The 12,606-nt window shown below is 42.2% G+C and overlaps 1 protein-coding gene across 14 annotated transcripts in view; it reads left to right on the top strand.

The window, feature by feature from the left end:
- Window positions 1-12,606, top strand: part of RALGAPA2 (Ral GTPase activating protein catalytic subunit alpha 2) — a 271,235-nt gene that overhangs the window by 63,247 nt on the left and 195,382 nt on the right. For all 14 annotated transcript variants that reach the window (XR_014832899.1, XR_014832897.1, XR_014832895.1 and 11 more), the window contains 3 exons: window positions 1,612-1,839; window positions 9,486-9,653; window positions 10,652-10,789. Coding sequence is in view for 10 of the 14 variants with exons in the window: in XM_085004561.1 (XP_084860687.1) it covers window positions 1,612-1,839; window positions 9,486-9,653; window positions 10,652-10,789 (534 nt within the window). In the remaining 4 variants the exon portion in view is untranslated. The remainder of the gene's footprint in view (window positions 1-1,611; window positions 1,840-9,485; window positions 9,654-10,651; window positions 10,790-12,606) is intronic.

Below are 12,606 nucleotides of genomic sequence, written 5' to 3'. Positions count from 1 at the left end.
TTGTGTTTCATGTGGCATTCACTGAGGTCCACGGGTGGTGGTCTTCAGTTGGCTGGTCAGTCCGGAGGGTCCAGAGTGACTTCATGCATGTGCCTGTTACTCCCAGGAGTGTAGGAAGAAGGCTGGGCATAGCTAGGCCTTCCCCCCACCCCTCATCCACCAGCGCAGCCCCTCTATCAGTGCACTCGGACTTCTTCCCTGGCTGCTCAGGCCTCGAAGGGCAGATGTTCTAAGAGAGGCGAGGTGGGAATAGCCAGCCTCTTGGGCCTGGTCCTGGTACAGGTGCCTCCCTCCCTCCCTCCCCTTCTGCTGGTTAACACAGTCCATCAGTCCGTGGGGATCAAAGGAGGAGACATAGACTTGACCCTCCACAGAGGGGGTGCCAAAAAATTTGTGGCCATTTTTAATTTGCTATGTAAGTGTGTATGTGCTTTTTTTTTTCTTTCTTCCTTTTTGGCCTATGTGAAAATGACAATTATCGATCAAAAAGCCTCAGGTTATTGAGTGGTCAGGGACATTAGACTTAATCCAGCCTCCATGCTTTACAGATTAAAAATGTGTGTATCAGTAAAAATGAGTAAAATTTTATTTTTCGATGGAAGGTAGTTGATCCATCAAAAAGATGAAATAATTTCTGTAGGGTAGCTCATTGCACAGTGGGACAGTGCCTTTGATAAGCCACACAGGCTCAATAGCTCAGGCAGGAAGAGAAATAGTACTATAAATATAATTTTCTACTAATTTTCTCTAGAGATTGCTATTTGGATATCTGCTTTGTTTTCAAACTGTTCTTGGCAATTACTGAAATGATTATTTTGTACTACTCATATCTTGTCACTTCTTGTAAAAAAATGTTCACAGTAGGTGGAAGTTTAGTGGTATTTGGGTTATATATTTTTGACACTTCAAAGAATAATAGTGTAATTTACGAAGATGAAGTAACATTGTATATATGTTATGTTTGGAGAAATCTTTAGGGGAAACCAGAGCAAAAATCAATTTAAACTTTATGGGCAGTTACATGGATTATTTTATCTCTTTGTGCTCCTAAGTCTGTAAATATTTAATTTTATAAATATTTTAGTTACATTTGATTCGAGCGTCTGAATATGAAACTCATTTCAGAATTCTTCTTATAAACTACCTTTAAAGGTATTGACATTCCTCCAATCAAGGTATCACTTACTTGTATGAATCAGATGATGCTTCTCAACACTGGCTGCAAAAAATCCTCCAAATTTTCACATTTCTGTGCCCAAAGAGGAAGTGCCAAAAGGGTAGAGACCAAAGGTGTGGTAATATAATGTCAATGCACATTAATTTATTCTGCGATTTTACAGGTATAAACCAAACTTTTTAGGTTGATAAAATTTCACAGCCTCCCTCTGGTCAATACTTCAGTAGTTTTCCCCTTAAAATAACTGAGTTGGTGAATTGGAAAACTCACAGTGCAGGTCCTGGAGCCCCTTGTGCTTGGAGCAGGACTGGTTTCAGCTTGTCCAGTTGATGGTAAGCGAGTTCCTTAAATAAGACACATCTTCAGGTCTTCAGTCTGCTAGGTGTTCTTGGGTCGGGGAGGGATGCTCAGGAATGCTGGTGACTTTCTTCCAGACCGTCGGGGGTGGAGCCGCAGTGCAAGACCGGGCACCCGAGCTGGACAGCGGGGCAGCCGAGCCGGACAGAAGCCACTCCAACAGCAGCACCTTGTCGGACCGGAGGCTCAGCAGCTCGAGCCTCTGCAGCGTCGAGGAGGAGCACCGCGCCGTGTACGAGATGGTGCAGCGCATCCTGCTGTCCACGCGTGGCTACGTCAACTTCGTGAACGAAGTGTTCCGTCAGGTCAGTGCGCATGAGCGCCCATGTGCCTGTTCCACTGCATGCACCCGTGTGAGCAGAAAGCTGAAGATTGTTGTCCCTTTACTTGTGATACATAATAACGTCAGAAATGTAATGGACAAGTTAGGCTCAGTTACAGAACTCAGTGACGTTTCTCTAAGCCCACCTTTTATTTATTGTGTGGAATACTGTAATTGGGGATTTTTGGTAATTTTTAATGTGTTTTTCCTGACTTGGCTTTTATAAAATTCCTACATGTGGTGGGCAAGTTCTACATTTGAGCAGAATCATCTCACAGATAGCCTCATGTTTCCATAACAAACTTTAGACCCAGAGGTGGGTGGAAATAAAGCTGTTCCTGAACCCTCCTCAAGGCATGAGCACAGAGACGGGCCCAAGGCTGGATTGTTCCTGAGGCTGTAGACAGCTCTCAAGCTGTAGGTTTCTGCAAACAGTCCAAGGTGGACTTGGCCTGCAGAGGAGCATGACAGGTCCCTCTGATAGAAGTATTTATGGCAGAAGAGGAAAAAGGAGGTGGTAGGGAGGGGAGCGAGAGCAAAGAAAGAACCTAGGCCAAGACACTGAAATAACAGACCTTCCATGGAAGCTGGTGGATGGGAACGTGTTGGGAAGAGCAGGGGTGCAAACAGGGAAACAGCTACAGCAAGAGAGGAAGCTGGAGGGATCAGAGGCCAGCTGGGAGCAGCTGTGCCCACAGCTGTGGCTGGTTCTGCCTCTGGGGGACCTTGGCCTTGCCTCCACATGTTTTGGATTATCTCAGATGGAGAGGGAGGTGGTGCTGTTGGCACCAGGGATGATTTTCAGCACCTCCAGTACACTGGACAGCACCCCACCCCAGCCGTGTGTGGCCCCTATGTCAGTAGTGCTGCAGTGCAGAAACGCTCAGCTGCAGCATCTGGGAGAGGCCTCCATGGGGCTGAGACAGGGGCTCTGCATGTGGGGGCAGCCCCCGGCCCCCTGCATCTGGACACTGGTGCTCTGGAAAACGGAGAGCATGTGTGTGATGAGGGGATGTCGGCTCAGTCTGAGCCCTGAGCAGAGGGGGAGGCTGTTGGATGGCAGAGACCCTGCTGGGGGGAGGGGAGGAGGAACCTGCTTTATGCTCCTCGAAGAGCTTCCCCTGGAGGCAAGACTGGAGATGGGAGAGGGGAGGAGGAAACCTTCACCCCTGAGACTTAAAGCACAGAAACATCCCCTAAGAGCACAGTCCCAAGGAGTTCCCGCTGTGGCTAGGTGGTTAACGAATCTGACTAGGAACCATGGGGTTGTGGGTTCCATCCCTGGCCTTGCTCAGTGGGTTAAGGATCCGGCATTGCTGCGAGCTGTGGTGTAGGTCACAGACGCGGCTTGGATCTGGCGTTGCTGTGGCTCTGGCTTAGGTCAGAGGCAACAGTTCTGATTTGACCCCTAGCCTGGGAATCTCCATATGCTGTGGGTGTGGCCCTAGGAAAGACAAAAAAAAAAAAAAAAAAAAAAAAAAGAGCAACAGTCCCAGCATAATGCAAAGCAACTTAGAGGTTTTACTGTATTTTGTATTGTAACCAATAAAAAAAAATTACGAAAATGTTTAATCTCCAATTAAAATTCCCCTTATAGAATATTTCCTGATTTTGCAGCCCAGCACTGCCTGGGTTCTTCTCACTCCCTGTCTTCCTGGCCCTTGTGTAGGTTTTACTCCAAATTACACTTGATGACCAAGGTTCTGGCCTTGGGCCTCTTCTCTGACTCCACATTTGCCTCGTGGGGGCTCAGCTGTGGTGTCTGCTTCCCAGGCAAGCTTCTGTCCAGACCTTGCTTCTTAAGCCCACGCCTGCCTTCTAAATGCCCCCTTGCTGTCTCGTCTGCCCTGCTTAGTTGGGTTTGTTACCACTGAGCTACAAGGGGAACTCCTAAGAACAACTTTAGTTTTATTAAAAAAAGATGACTGTTCATTACATATAAACAGCCCTCCTCCATATATAATTATAGAAGAGAAAGCAAAAAACAAAGCACTCAAAACACTACCATCTAAGTAACTGTTGGCATTGTATCAGTGTCAGGAGCGCATGATTCTAGATATTCCTGTATGTGTACATATGGCTGCTGGCCTGGCAACATGGCAGACCAGCAGAGAGGACATGGGTAAGACAGGATATAATCAGACAGAAAGCAGCCTGGCAGATGGGTAGACAGGAAGGCTGAGAGATGAGCTGATAGACATAAACTGGCAGACAGGCATAGAAAACAGGCCAGCTAGCAGAGGTGGAGGGAAGCAGGGAGGTGTAGCTGGACAGGAGGGCAGGTGCAGATAGGCAGACAGAGGTAGAATTAGGTAGTCAGGGACAGGTAGATAGGCAGGCAGCCATGGCCAAAAACAGGTGAGCCAGACAAAGACTGACTAAAGTTAAGGCAGGGGACACGACAGGTGTGCGGAAGTGGCGGGGGTGGGGTGGTGGACCACAGAATAGCTATATGACAGTAAAATCTTTAATTCTTAATGACTCTTTAATGCAATTTTAATGAGTCATTCTAAATTTTATTTTTCATCTGAATTTAACAGAAGAAAAGAAAGCAAAACTGAAGGAATTGTTGTAAATATTTCTTTACCAGAAGAAATACTGATGACTGAAGGATACGTCCGTAATACAAAGATTATAATAACATGAAGGCGTTGGAGTCCCTTTTTAACTGCATGTTGTAATTTTGGATAGCACTTAGTTATGAAATGTGAAGAAATTAGAAGCCTTGTATTTTTTTCAGCCTCTTCTCCCCATCTGCTGATTTCATTATATTATAAATTTATGTTATACATTTATGATCCTTTGCTGTTGGCTTTGGCCTCTTGATGTGCAGAGGTGTTTAGTCTTGGTTCTATATGTAGAGTTTCATTCCTTCTGAGTCCACAGCTCTAAAATACTTGCTTTGATTGACTTCCTGGTTGGCCTCCTTTTGTTGCTGAGTGATGTTTTCAAGAAGGTGTCTTGGGAACTCTATTCCCTGAGTCTTATTTATTTATTTATTTATTTATTTACTATTATTATTATTTTTTTGTCTTTTTGCCATTTCTTGGGCCACTCCCGAGGCATGTGGAGGTTCCCAGGCTAGGGGTCTAATCGGAGCTGTAGCTGCCGGCCTACTCCAGAGCCACAGCAATGCGGGATCCAACCTGCGTCTGCAACCTACACCACAGCTCACGGCAACACCGAATTGTCAACCCACTGAACAAGGCCAGGAATCGAACCCGCAACCCCATGGTTCCTAGTCGGATTCGTTAACCACTGTGCCGTGACGGGAACTCCTATTTGTTTTTATTTGCACTATAGTTGGTTTATAGTTGTGTTAATTTCAGGTGTATCTCAAAGTGATTCAGTTTTATATATATATACACGTACTTTTTCAGATTCTTTTCCATCATGGGTTTTTACAAGATAATTGAGTATCACTTTCTGTGCTACCGTCATTCCTTGTTGTTTATCTACCCTGAATCCTTTTCTAGTGGGGAGTGTTTTCCTTTTGCCTTTGCACATGAACAGCAGTTTAGCTGAGTATAATACCTTCAGGTCATTCTTTCTTCCACCAGGAATTTATAAATCAGAACTTTTCTAGACAAACAAATCAGAAGTAGCAGATAAACTTCACAAGGACATCAGAATAAAAATGTTTAGCGTGTCTAAAGAAAGGAAAGAGAAGCTTACACATGTTTTCAGGAAAAAAGAAACTGTAGTAGATGATGAAGCAGATTTAAATAGGAAGAAAATAGGACTTCTAGAGATGAAAAAATGTAATAATTGAAATATTAAAGGAAAACCTCAGTAGGTAAGTTTAATAGCAGATTAGATACGGCCGAATAGGGAATACACTGGGTGAGAGGTCTGAAGAAATTATCCTAAATGTACCTCTGGGACACAGAGATAAAAGAGTATGAGAGAGAGGAGTTCCTGTCTTGGCGCAGTGGAAATGAATCCGACTAGGAACCATGAGGTTGCAGGTTCGATCCCTGGCCTTACTCAGTGGGTTGAGGATCCAGCACTGCTGTGGCTGTGGTATAGGCTGGTGGCTACAGCTACAATTAGACCCCTAGCCTGGGAACCTCCATATGCTGCGGATGTGGCCTAAAGAGACAAAAGACAAAAAACAAAAAAAGAGTATGAGAGATAAAGAGTGGAGGAGAGTGAGAAGGTCTGATGTATGTGTTCAGCTCTCCTCTATCCCTATTATTTTTTTTCTGCTATTTTCTTTTTTGTCTTTTTAGGGCTACACCCATGGCATATGGAGGCTTCCAAGCTAGGGGTCTAATCGGAGCTACAGCTGCCGGCCTACACCACAGCCACAGCAACTCGGGATCCGAGCCATGTCTGCAACCTACACCACAGCTCATGGCAACGCTAGATCCTTAAGCCACTGAGCAAAGCCAGGGATCAAACCCGAAACCTCATGGTTCCTGGTGGGATTCATTTCTGCTGTGTCTGCTATTTTCTTACCTGAGAAATATCCTACTGTGATTGGATTTCTCTATGTTTTTCTTAAAAGTCTATCAGTATTTTATGTATAGATATATATTTTGAGGTAAAATTCTTAGTTGTGATGCTTGTTTAGAATTACTATATATTCATTTGAATGGAATCTTTGATCATTAAGAATTTGTTCTCTTTCTCTAGTCTTGTGGTTTTTTTTGCCTTAAAGTTGTTCTTGCCTATGCTGAATATAGCTCTCCAGTTTTCTTCTGGTTAGCGTTTGCATGGTATATCTTTTTCTGACATTTTCTTTGAACTTCCCCATATTCATATGTTCTGGATATCTTCTTGTCAGTGGCATGCGGTCTTTTAAATAGTTTTTACAATTCAACCTTATAATCTCTGTCTTTGGATTGGAGCAGTATTGCATTGACATTTAATGGAACCACTGCTATAATTGTATTTAAATCTATTGTCTTTCTACTTTCTAACTCTCTTGAATTTTTTCAGAATGGTTGCATTTAGCATCCAATTTTTCTCCTCTAAATTAGTATTTTTACACACATTTGTAATATTTTAAGGGTTAACGATATGGATTCCTAACTTAAAATCTAGCATTAGTTGCAGTTTTTACCTTCTCAGTATGCATTTCAGTTCCATCTACTCCTTCTCAGTTTATATGGCATTGTTATGTTTATAGGTATATACCATTTAATTTCATATTATGAATATAAAATATTATATATACACAAATATGTATACATACACATGTATCATCTCTTTCAGAACTACTATAATTGTTTTATCTAGTTTTATTTTTATTCATATACATATATTCATTTTTTATTCATTCACACACACACACACACACACACACTCACACACAAATAATTACCCTTTTTCTTGCACTTTATTTCTTCCCAAATCTCTAACTTGGGATTGTTTTCCTTCTGCTTAAGGGATTATTTTCCTTCTCTTTCTAGTATTTCTCTTAGATCAGATCTCAATAAAATTTTTCTCATTTCTGTTTCTCTCGTTTCTGTTTTGCTTTTAGTTTTGAAGTACATTCTTCTTGGATGTAAAATTCTACTTCAGCAGCTGTTTTCTTTCTGCACATTGAATGTTTTCTTTCATTGTTTCTTGGCTTTCATTGTTTCTATGAGAAATTATGCTTATTGGGGAGGTAACAATTAAAAAAAATTTTTTTAAAAAGAAATTGTGTTAAATCATGGGACTGTTCCTTTGGAAGAAATGTGTCTTTTTCCCACTTGGTCCTTTAAGATTTTCTGATTTTCTTTGGTTTTCAGCAGTCTAAGTGTAATATACTTTAAATTTATGCTGCTTATGTTTCTTTGTGATTCTTGATCTTTTATCAATTTTGGCAAAATTCTCAGCCATTCTTTCCTCAAAAATGGTTTCTGCCCTTTTTTTTACTAATTCTGCATCTCCAGCCATGGAGAGGTCTTTTCCATATGCTCTCTCTCTTACCTCTCTTCTGATGGAGCCAGCCTTTGTCTCTCTGTGCTTTCTGCTGGATTTTTTTTTTTTCCCCTTTTTTTGGCCACATCCATGGCATGTGGAAGTTCCGAGGCCAAGGATCAAATCTGAGTGCAGCTGCGACCTATGTCACAAATGGAAACACCAAATCCTTAACCTGCTACACTGGGCCAGGGACCCCCAACCTACTGTGCCAGGCTGGGGATCAGTCCCACGCCCCAGCAGCAACCGGAGCTGCCACAGAGACAGTGCCAGGTCCTTAAAGTTCTGCACCATAAGGGAGCTCCTCATTATGGTGTTTTATCTGGAGTTGCCTGTGGTGATGCAACTCCTCAGATGGATAGTTTTATCTGATTTTTCTTCCAGTTTTCTCTTCAGTTATATTCATTCTCTTGTCAGTCACTTACATGGAATTTTGGATTTTGGTTTTATTTTTCAGTTTCATATTCATCTTTTTCTGATACTTTATCTAGATCTATATATTTAAATTATTGTCTGTTTTTATTGTGGTTTTGTTAGTGTTGACTTTATTGTTCATATTTCTAATTTTTTAATTAATATGCTGTCTATCATATTGACCAGACTATACAAATAATTTTGGTTTTACTATGCTTTTATTTAGTCAGGATTTATATTTGCTTCCCAGGAGGAGCGTAACATAGTATACCTTGATATTGATTTGTGTTACCTAGTTGTCTACATTTGGATTCTGACCACATCACGTCAGAATTCTTACCTGTGGCTATGTAAGGAGTTCTTTAATTCTTTTTTTTTTTTTGTCTTTTGTCTTTGTCTTCTTAGGGCTGCACCCACAACATGTGGAGGTTCCCAGGACAGGGGTTGAATCAGAGCTGTAGCTGCTGGCGTACACCAGAGCCACAGCAATGCGGGATCCGAGCTGTGTCTGCGACCCTACACCACAGCTTATGGCAACTCTGGATCCTCAACCCACTGAGTGGTGCCAGGGATCGAACCTGCCCACGTCCTCATGAATACTAGTCTGGTCGTTAACCACTGAGCCATGATGGGAACTCCGGAGTTCTTTAATGTTAAAAAGTTCACATAGATGTGCCCAGTGCTCTAACTGGCCGGCTGGACAACTGGCTCTCCACAAAAGAAGGGAGGCAGGGAGGAAAGAATGAAGGGAAAGGAAGAAAGAGAAAGAAAAGAGAAAGGCAGAAAAAGACAAAGGAGAGAAAAGAAGAGCCTGTAGATACCATTTGCCATCCTCTGTGGGGTTATGACTCCCACCGTGGCCCGTTCAAGTTACCAACACCTCACCGAACGCAAACTTGGGAAGAGATGTGACGGCTGGCTGTGCTGTTATGTCTGTTCTCTCATCATCTGTCTCTGGTTTATTGGGAAAGGGTCTCTGTTGCACAGGTATTACTGTTCATATAGCCAATTAATATATCTCTGTAGGTATGCATTTTGGTTATTTTGTGGGAAAATTATTCAGAATATAGAAGTTACTTTTAGCTTGTGTTTTGCTTTCGGACCCAGTTATTACATAGATGTCTTTTTTCCATCAGATGAGTTTGGTGTGCACACGAATATGGGGCCTCGTGTAGTATATTCCCATGATGCTTTCCTGTGTTTTGAAGGGAAGTCTGAAATTGGTGACAGTCATTGAAAATGTCTGTTTGGCTCAATGGTGATCTGAGTTGGTGTTAAAGGGACTTTCTCTTGTCATTTTAGGCATTTTTGTTGCCTTCCTGTGACATAGCTGTCACCAGAAAAGTAGTTCAGGTGTACAGAAAGTGGATCCTCCAGGAAAAACCTGTGTTCATGGAGGAACCAGACATAAAAGAAGTTGCCCAAGAAGATGCTGAAAAATTAGGATTTTCAGAAACCGATGCCAAGGAGGTAATATTTCATCACTTGTTGGAGTTGGGACCGTCTGTATTTTAGCAAAGTACACCTGCTCTGTCAAGGGCCAGTCAGCAGCACGCAGGCAGGCGACCTCTTTGTTATGAGATCTGATGTTCTCAGGTCGCTGAGCTCCAGGAGCACTGCCTCAGGGAGGCTGCCTCTGTGCTCTGTTCAGGGTCCTTGGTCACCTCCTAACCTTGGGCTTGGCCTCCTGTACATGACAGCTTCTTTATTCACCATCCCATGAGAATCCTTTAATAAGCCAGTGTACTTTACACATCTCTGTATAAGACTAAAAGCATTACTGCCTTATCATTGCTGTGTTTAAATAAATGGTATTTGATAAGCTACATTTAGAATATTTTGGCAGACTATTCTCGTACAGTGGCCCATACCAGAAGCAGCCCAGTGTTACACACTTGGAAGGACTAACCCCATGTTTATGCACCCAGCTGCAGGGGTGGGTGCTGTCCTGGGAGAGGGGGGCTGTTAGGATGGACCCTCATTCCATGTTAGGTAAAGCCTCAGGCTGGATAAATCTAAAACAACAGAGTGGCTCTCCTATATATATTTCTGGCATGCTCTTTTGAAATCTAGTCTGAGAATTATTTCTAAAAGTGTTTGTTGTAGCAACTAACAACAAACATTAAAAAATACATGTAACCAAAGGTATATCACTTGTAAGTATCTATATTCATTCCATAATGTCGGTTTTCAACATTGGGGAAATCACTTTAATAACTAGTCACGGGATCAAGATAAATGAGCAGTCACTCTCGTTCAGTCTTTGCCCAAACATTAATTACCTGTTTATTTCTTCAGTGCATACTAAGTGTCAGGCACTATTTTAGGTACTGGAAGTAGAAGGGTAAGCACAATGGAAGAGAGACTTGCCTTTTAGAACCTGTATTCTTATGAATTCTGGTGAGTGTGAGGAATTAAATATGCAACCTGTGCTTTCCCCACTCTGCTCACTGACTTATTTTCGAAAGACCTCGTCTGAAAGTTCCGGTCACAAGCGATCTTCCAGTTGGGGACGAACGTACTCTTTCACGAGTGCCGTGAGCAGAGGGTGTGTGACAGAAGAGGAAAATCAGAACGTGAAAGCGGGGGCCCAGGCGATGCTGCAGGTATGTGGCCTGCCCCAGATGGGGGGGGGGGTGTGCTCCAGAGGGAGTCAGTTTGAACATTGTGTTTATTGGTGGTAACGTCATATAAAGATAGTCATGTTTTTTGCTGTCCATCCATACACAGCTCTTAAAATCTCATCCTAAGTTTTCGTCTTGATTGCCCACCTTCAAAGTAAAGATTTTTTTTCTAGTCAAAGGCGACATCTGAACTGGTTGCAGTTTTGTTTGTCTTTTGCTTTTTAGGGCCGCACCTGCAGCATATGGAAGTTCCTAGGCTAGGGGCTGAATCAGCTGCAGCTGCCAGCCTAACCACAGCTCACGGCAACATCGGGTCCTTAACCCACTGAGTGAAGTCAGGGATCGAACCCCCATCCTCATAGATACTAGTTGGGTTTGTTACCACTGAGCCATGATGGGAACTCCTGGTTGCAGTTTTTTGAGAGGAATTGTTATAAAGTGAATGGGAAATGACAGAAATTTAAATCTTAAAAGTATCTTTCTGAACACATGTGTAGTGGGTTACCTGGATTCCGATTTGTAAGATAAATTTAGTGATTATATAATCTCATAATACTCATCTTAAAGATTGCCTGTGTCAATGAAGAATGATTAATGCTGTAATTTTTAGATATTTGCCAAAATGAATCTATGAATTAAACCAATACCACTTGGGAACATTAGAAAGAGCAGCTTTGGCTTTTTACTCAATCTCCCCAGACCTCAGGATTTGATTTCAAAAATGTGGATTGGGAGATTACCTCTTGGGTCCCATCCAGTTTGAAGGTTGTTAAAGTATAAGTGAAAACATGGGGTCCTTCTCTTTCCCCTGCTTCCTGGGCCCCGCCCTCCAGCCCACATCCATATTCAGCTATGTCCAGCTAGGCTCCCATACAGAGGCCAGTGTGGGGCCTGGGGAAGGCACGAGCCTGGTCTGCTTGTTACCCAGTTTTCAGCGATGCTATCTTTCTGTCATCTGTTTCTTGGTAGGATTCCTTATCATGGGATCCTTTTTGTTTTAAAGTTAATTAGCAGTTTGATATGCTATAACTAATGAATTTCCTCATTTTTCATTGAAAATTGGCAACTAATTTGAAATTTACTTTAAAAAAATGACAGTCTTAATTGTGTAGCTTCGAAATACTCTGGTGCTGCTCATAAATGTTACTTGTTGGCCCACGAGCCTGATGCTCGCAGGCATCCCTGCCCTGCCCCCTCTGCCCAGCACATTTCCAGGTTGCTGTGGTAACCCACGGCCATTGCATTGCCTTGAGGTTACAGTTGCCTATTATTTCTCTGAGTTTAGGTGAGGTATTTGTTTTCCGGAAGTTACATCCACTTGGATGAGCCGAGAAAAACATTTTCTGCTTAACTGTAGCTCTACAGGTTTTAGAAATATTTAGTTTGGATTTAAATACCTGTTTTCGTTCTTACTGTATCCAGTACCTTGGTCCTTTACTTAGTTAAGTAGGAAAAAGTGGCCAAATGGAGCTTTAATAAGATAGTACTGTTCAGTCGTTGCTTTTGACAAGTACAATTCATATATATTAATTTTGTTGATTTATTTTTATCTTAACCAATACTAACATGGTAATAAATACTCATGGAGTTTTGACTTTTTTTAAAATAAAATGAAAGAAGTATAATGTATGAAGAATTCTCATTTTTACTTGGGAATATGCAGAAGTTTAAAATTCAATGAAGAGGCCACATACATTGAATTATAAGGATCTGCATTGGGAGTTCCCGTCGTGGCTCAGTGGTTAACGAATCTGACTAGGAACCATGAGGTTGAGGGTTCGATCCCTGGCTTTACTCAG

This window comes from Sus scrofa, chromosome 17 (genome assembly GCF_054392235.1).
Source record: "Sus scrofa isolate SSC_HxYL_T2T_F1_AM1 chromosome 17, Sscrofa_HxYL_maternal_Yorkshire_Landrace_v2.0, whole genome shotgun sequence".
NCBI lineage: Eukaryota > Metazoa > Chordata > Mammalia > Artiodactyla > Suidae > Sus > Sus scrofa.
Note: the sequence above shows the minus strand (reverse complement) of the source record. Positions and strands in the feature narration are given on the sequence as shown.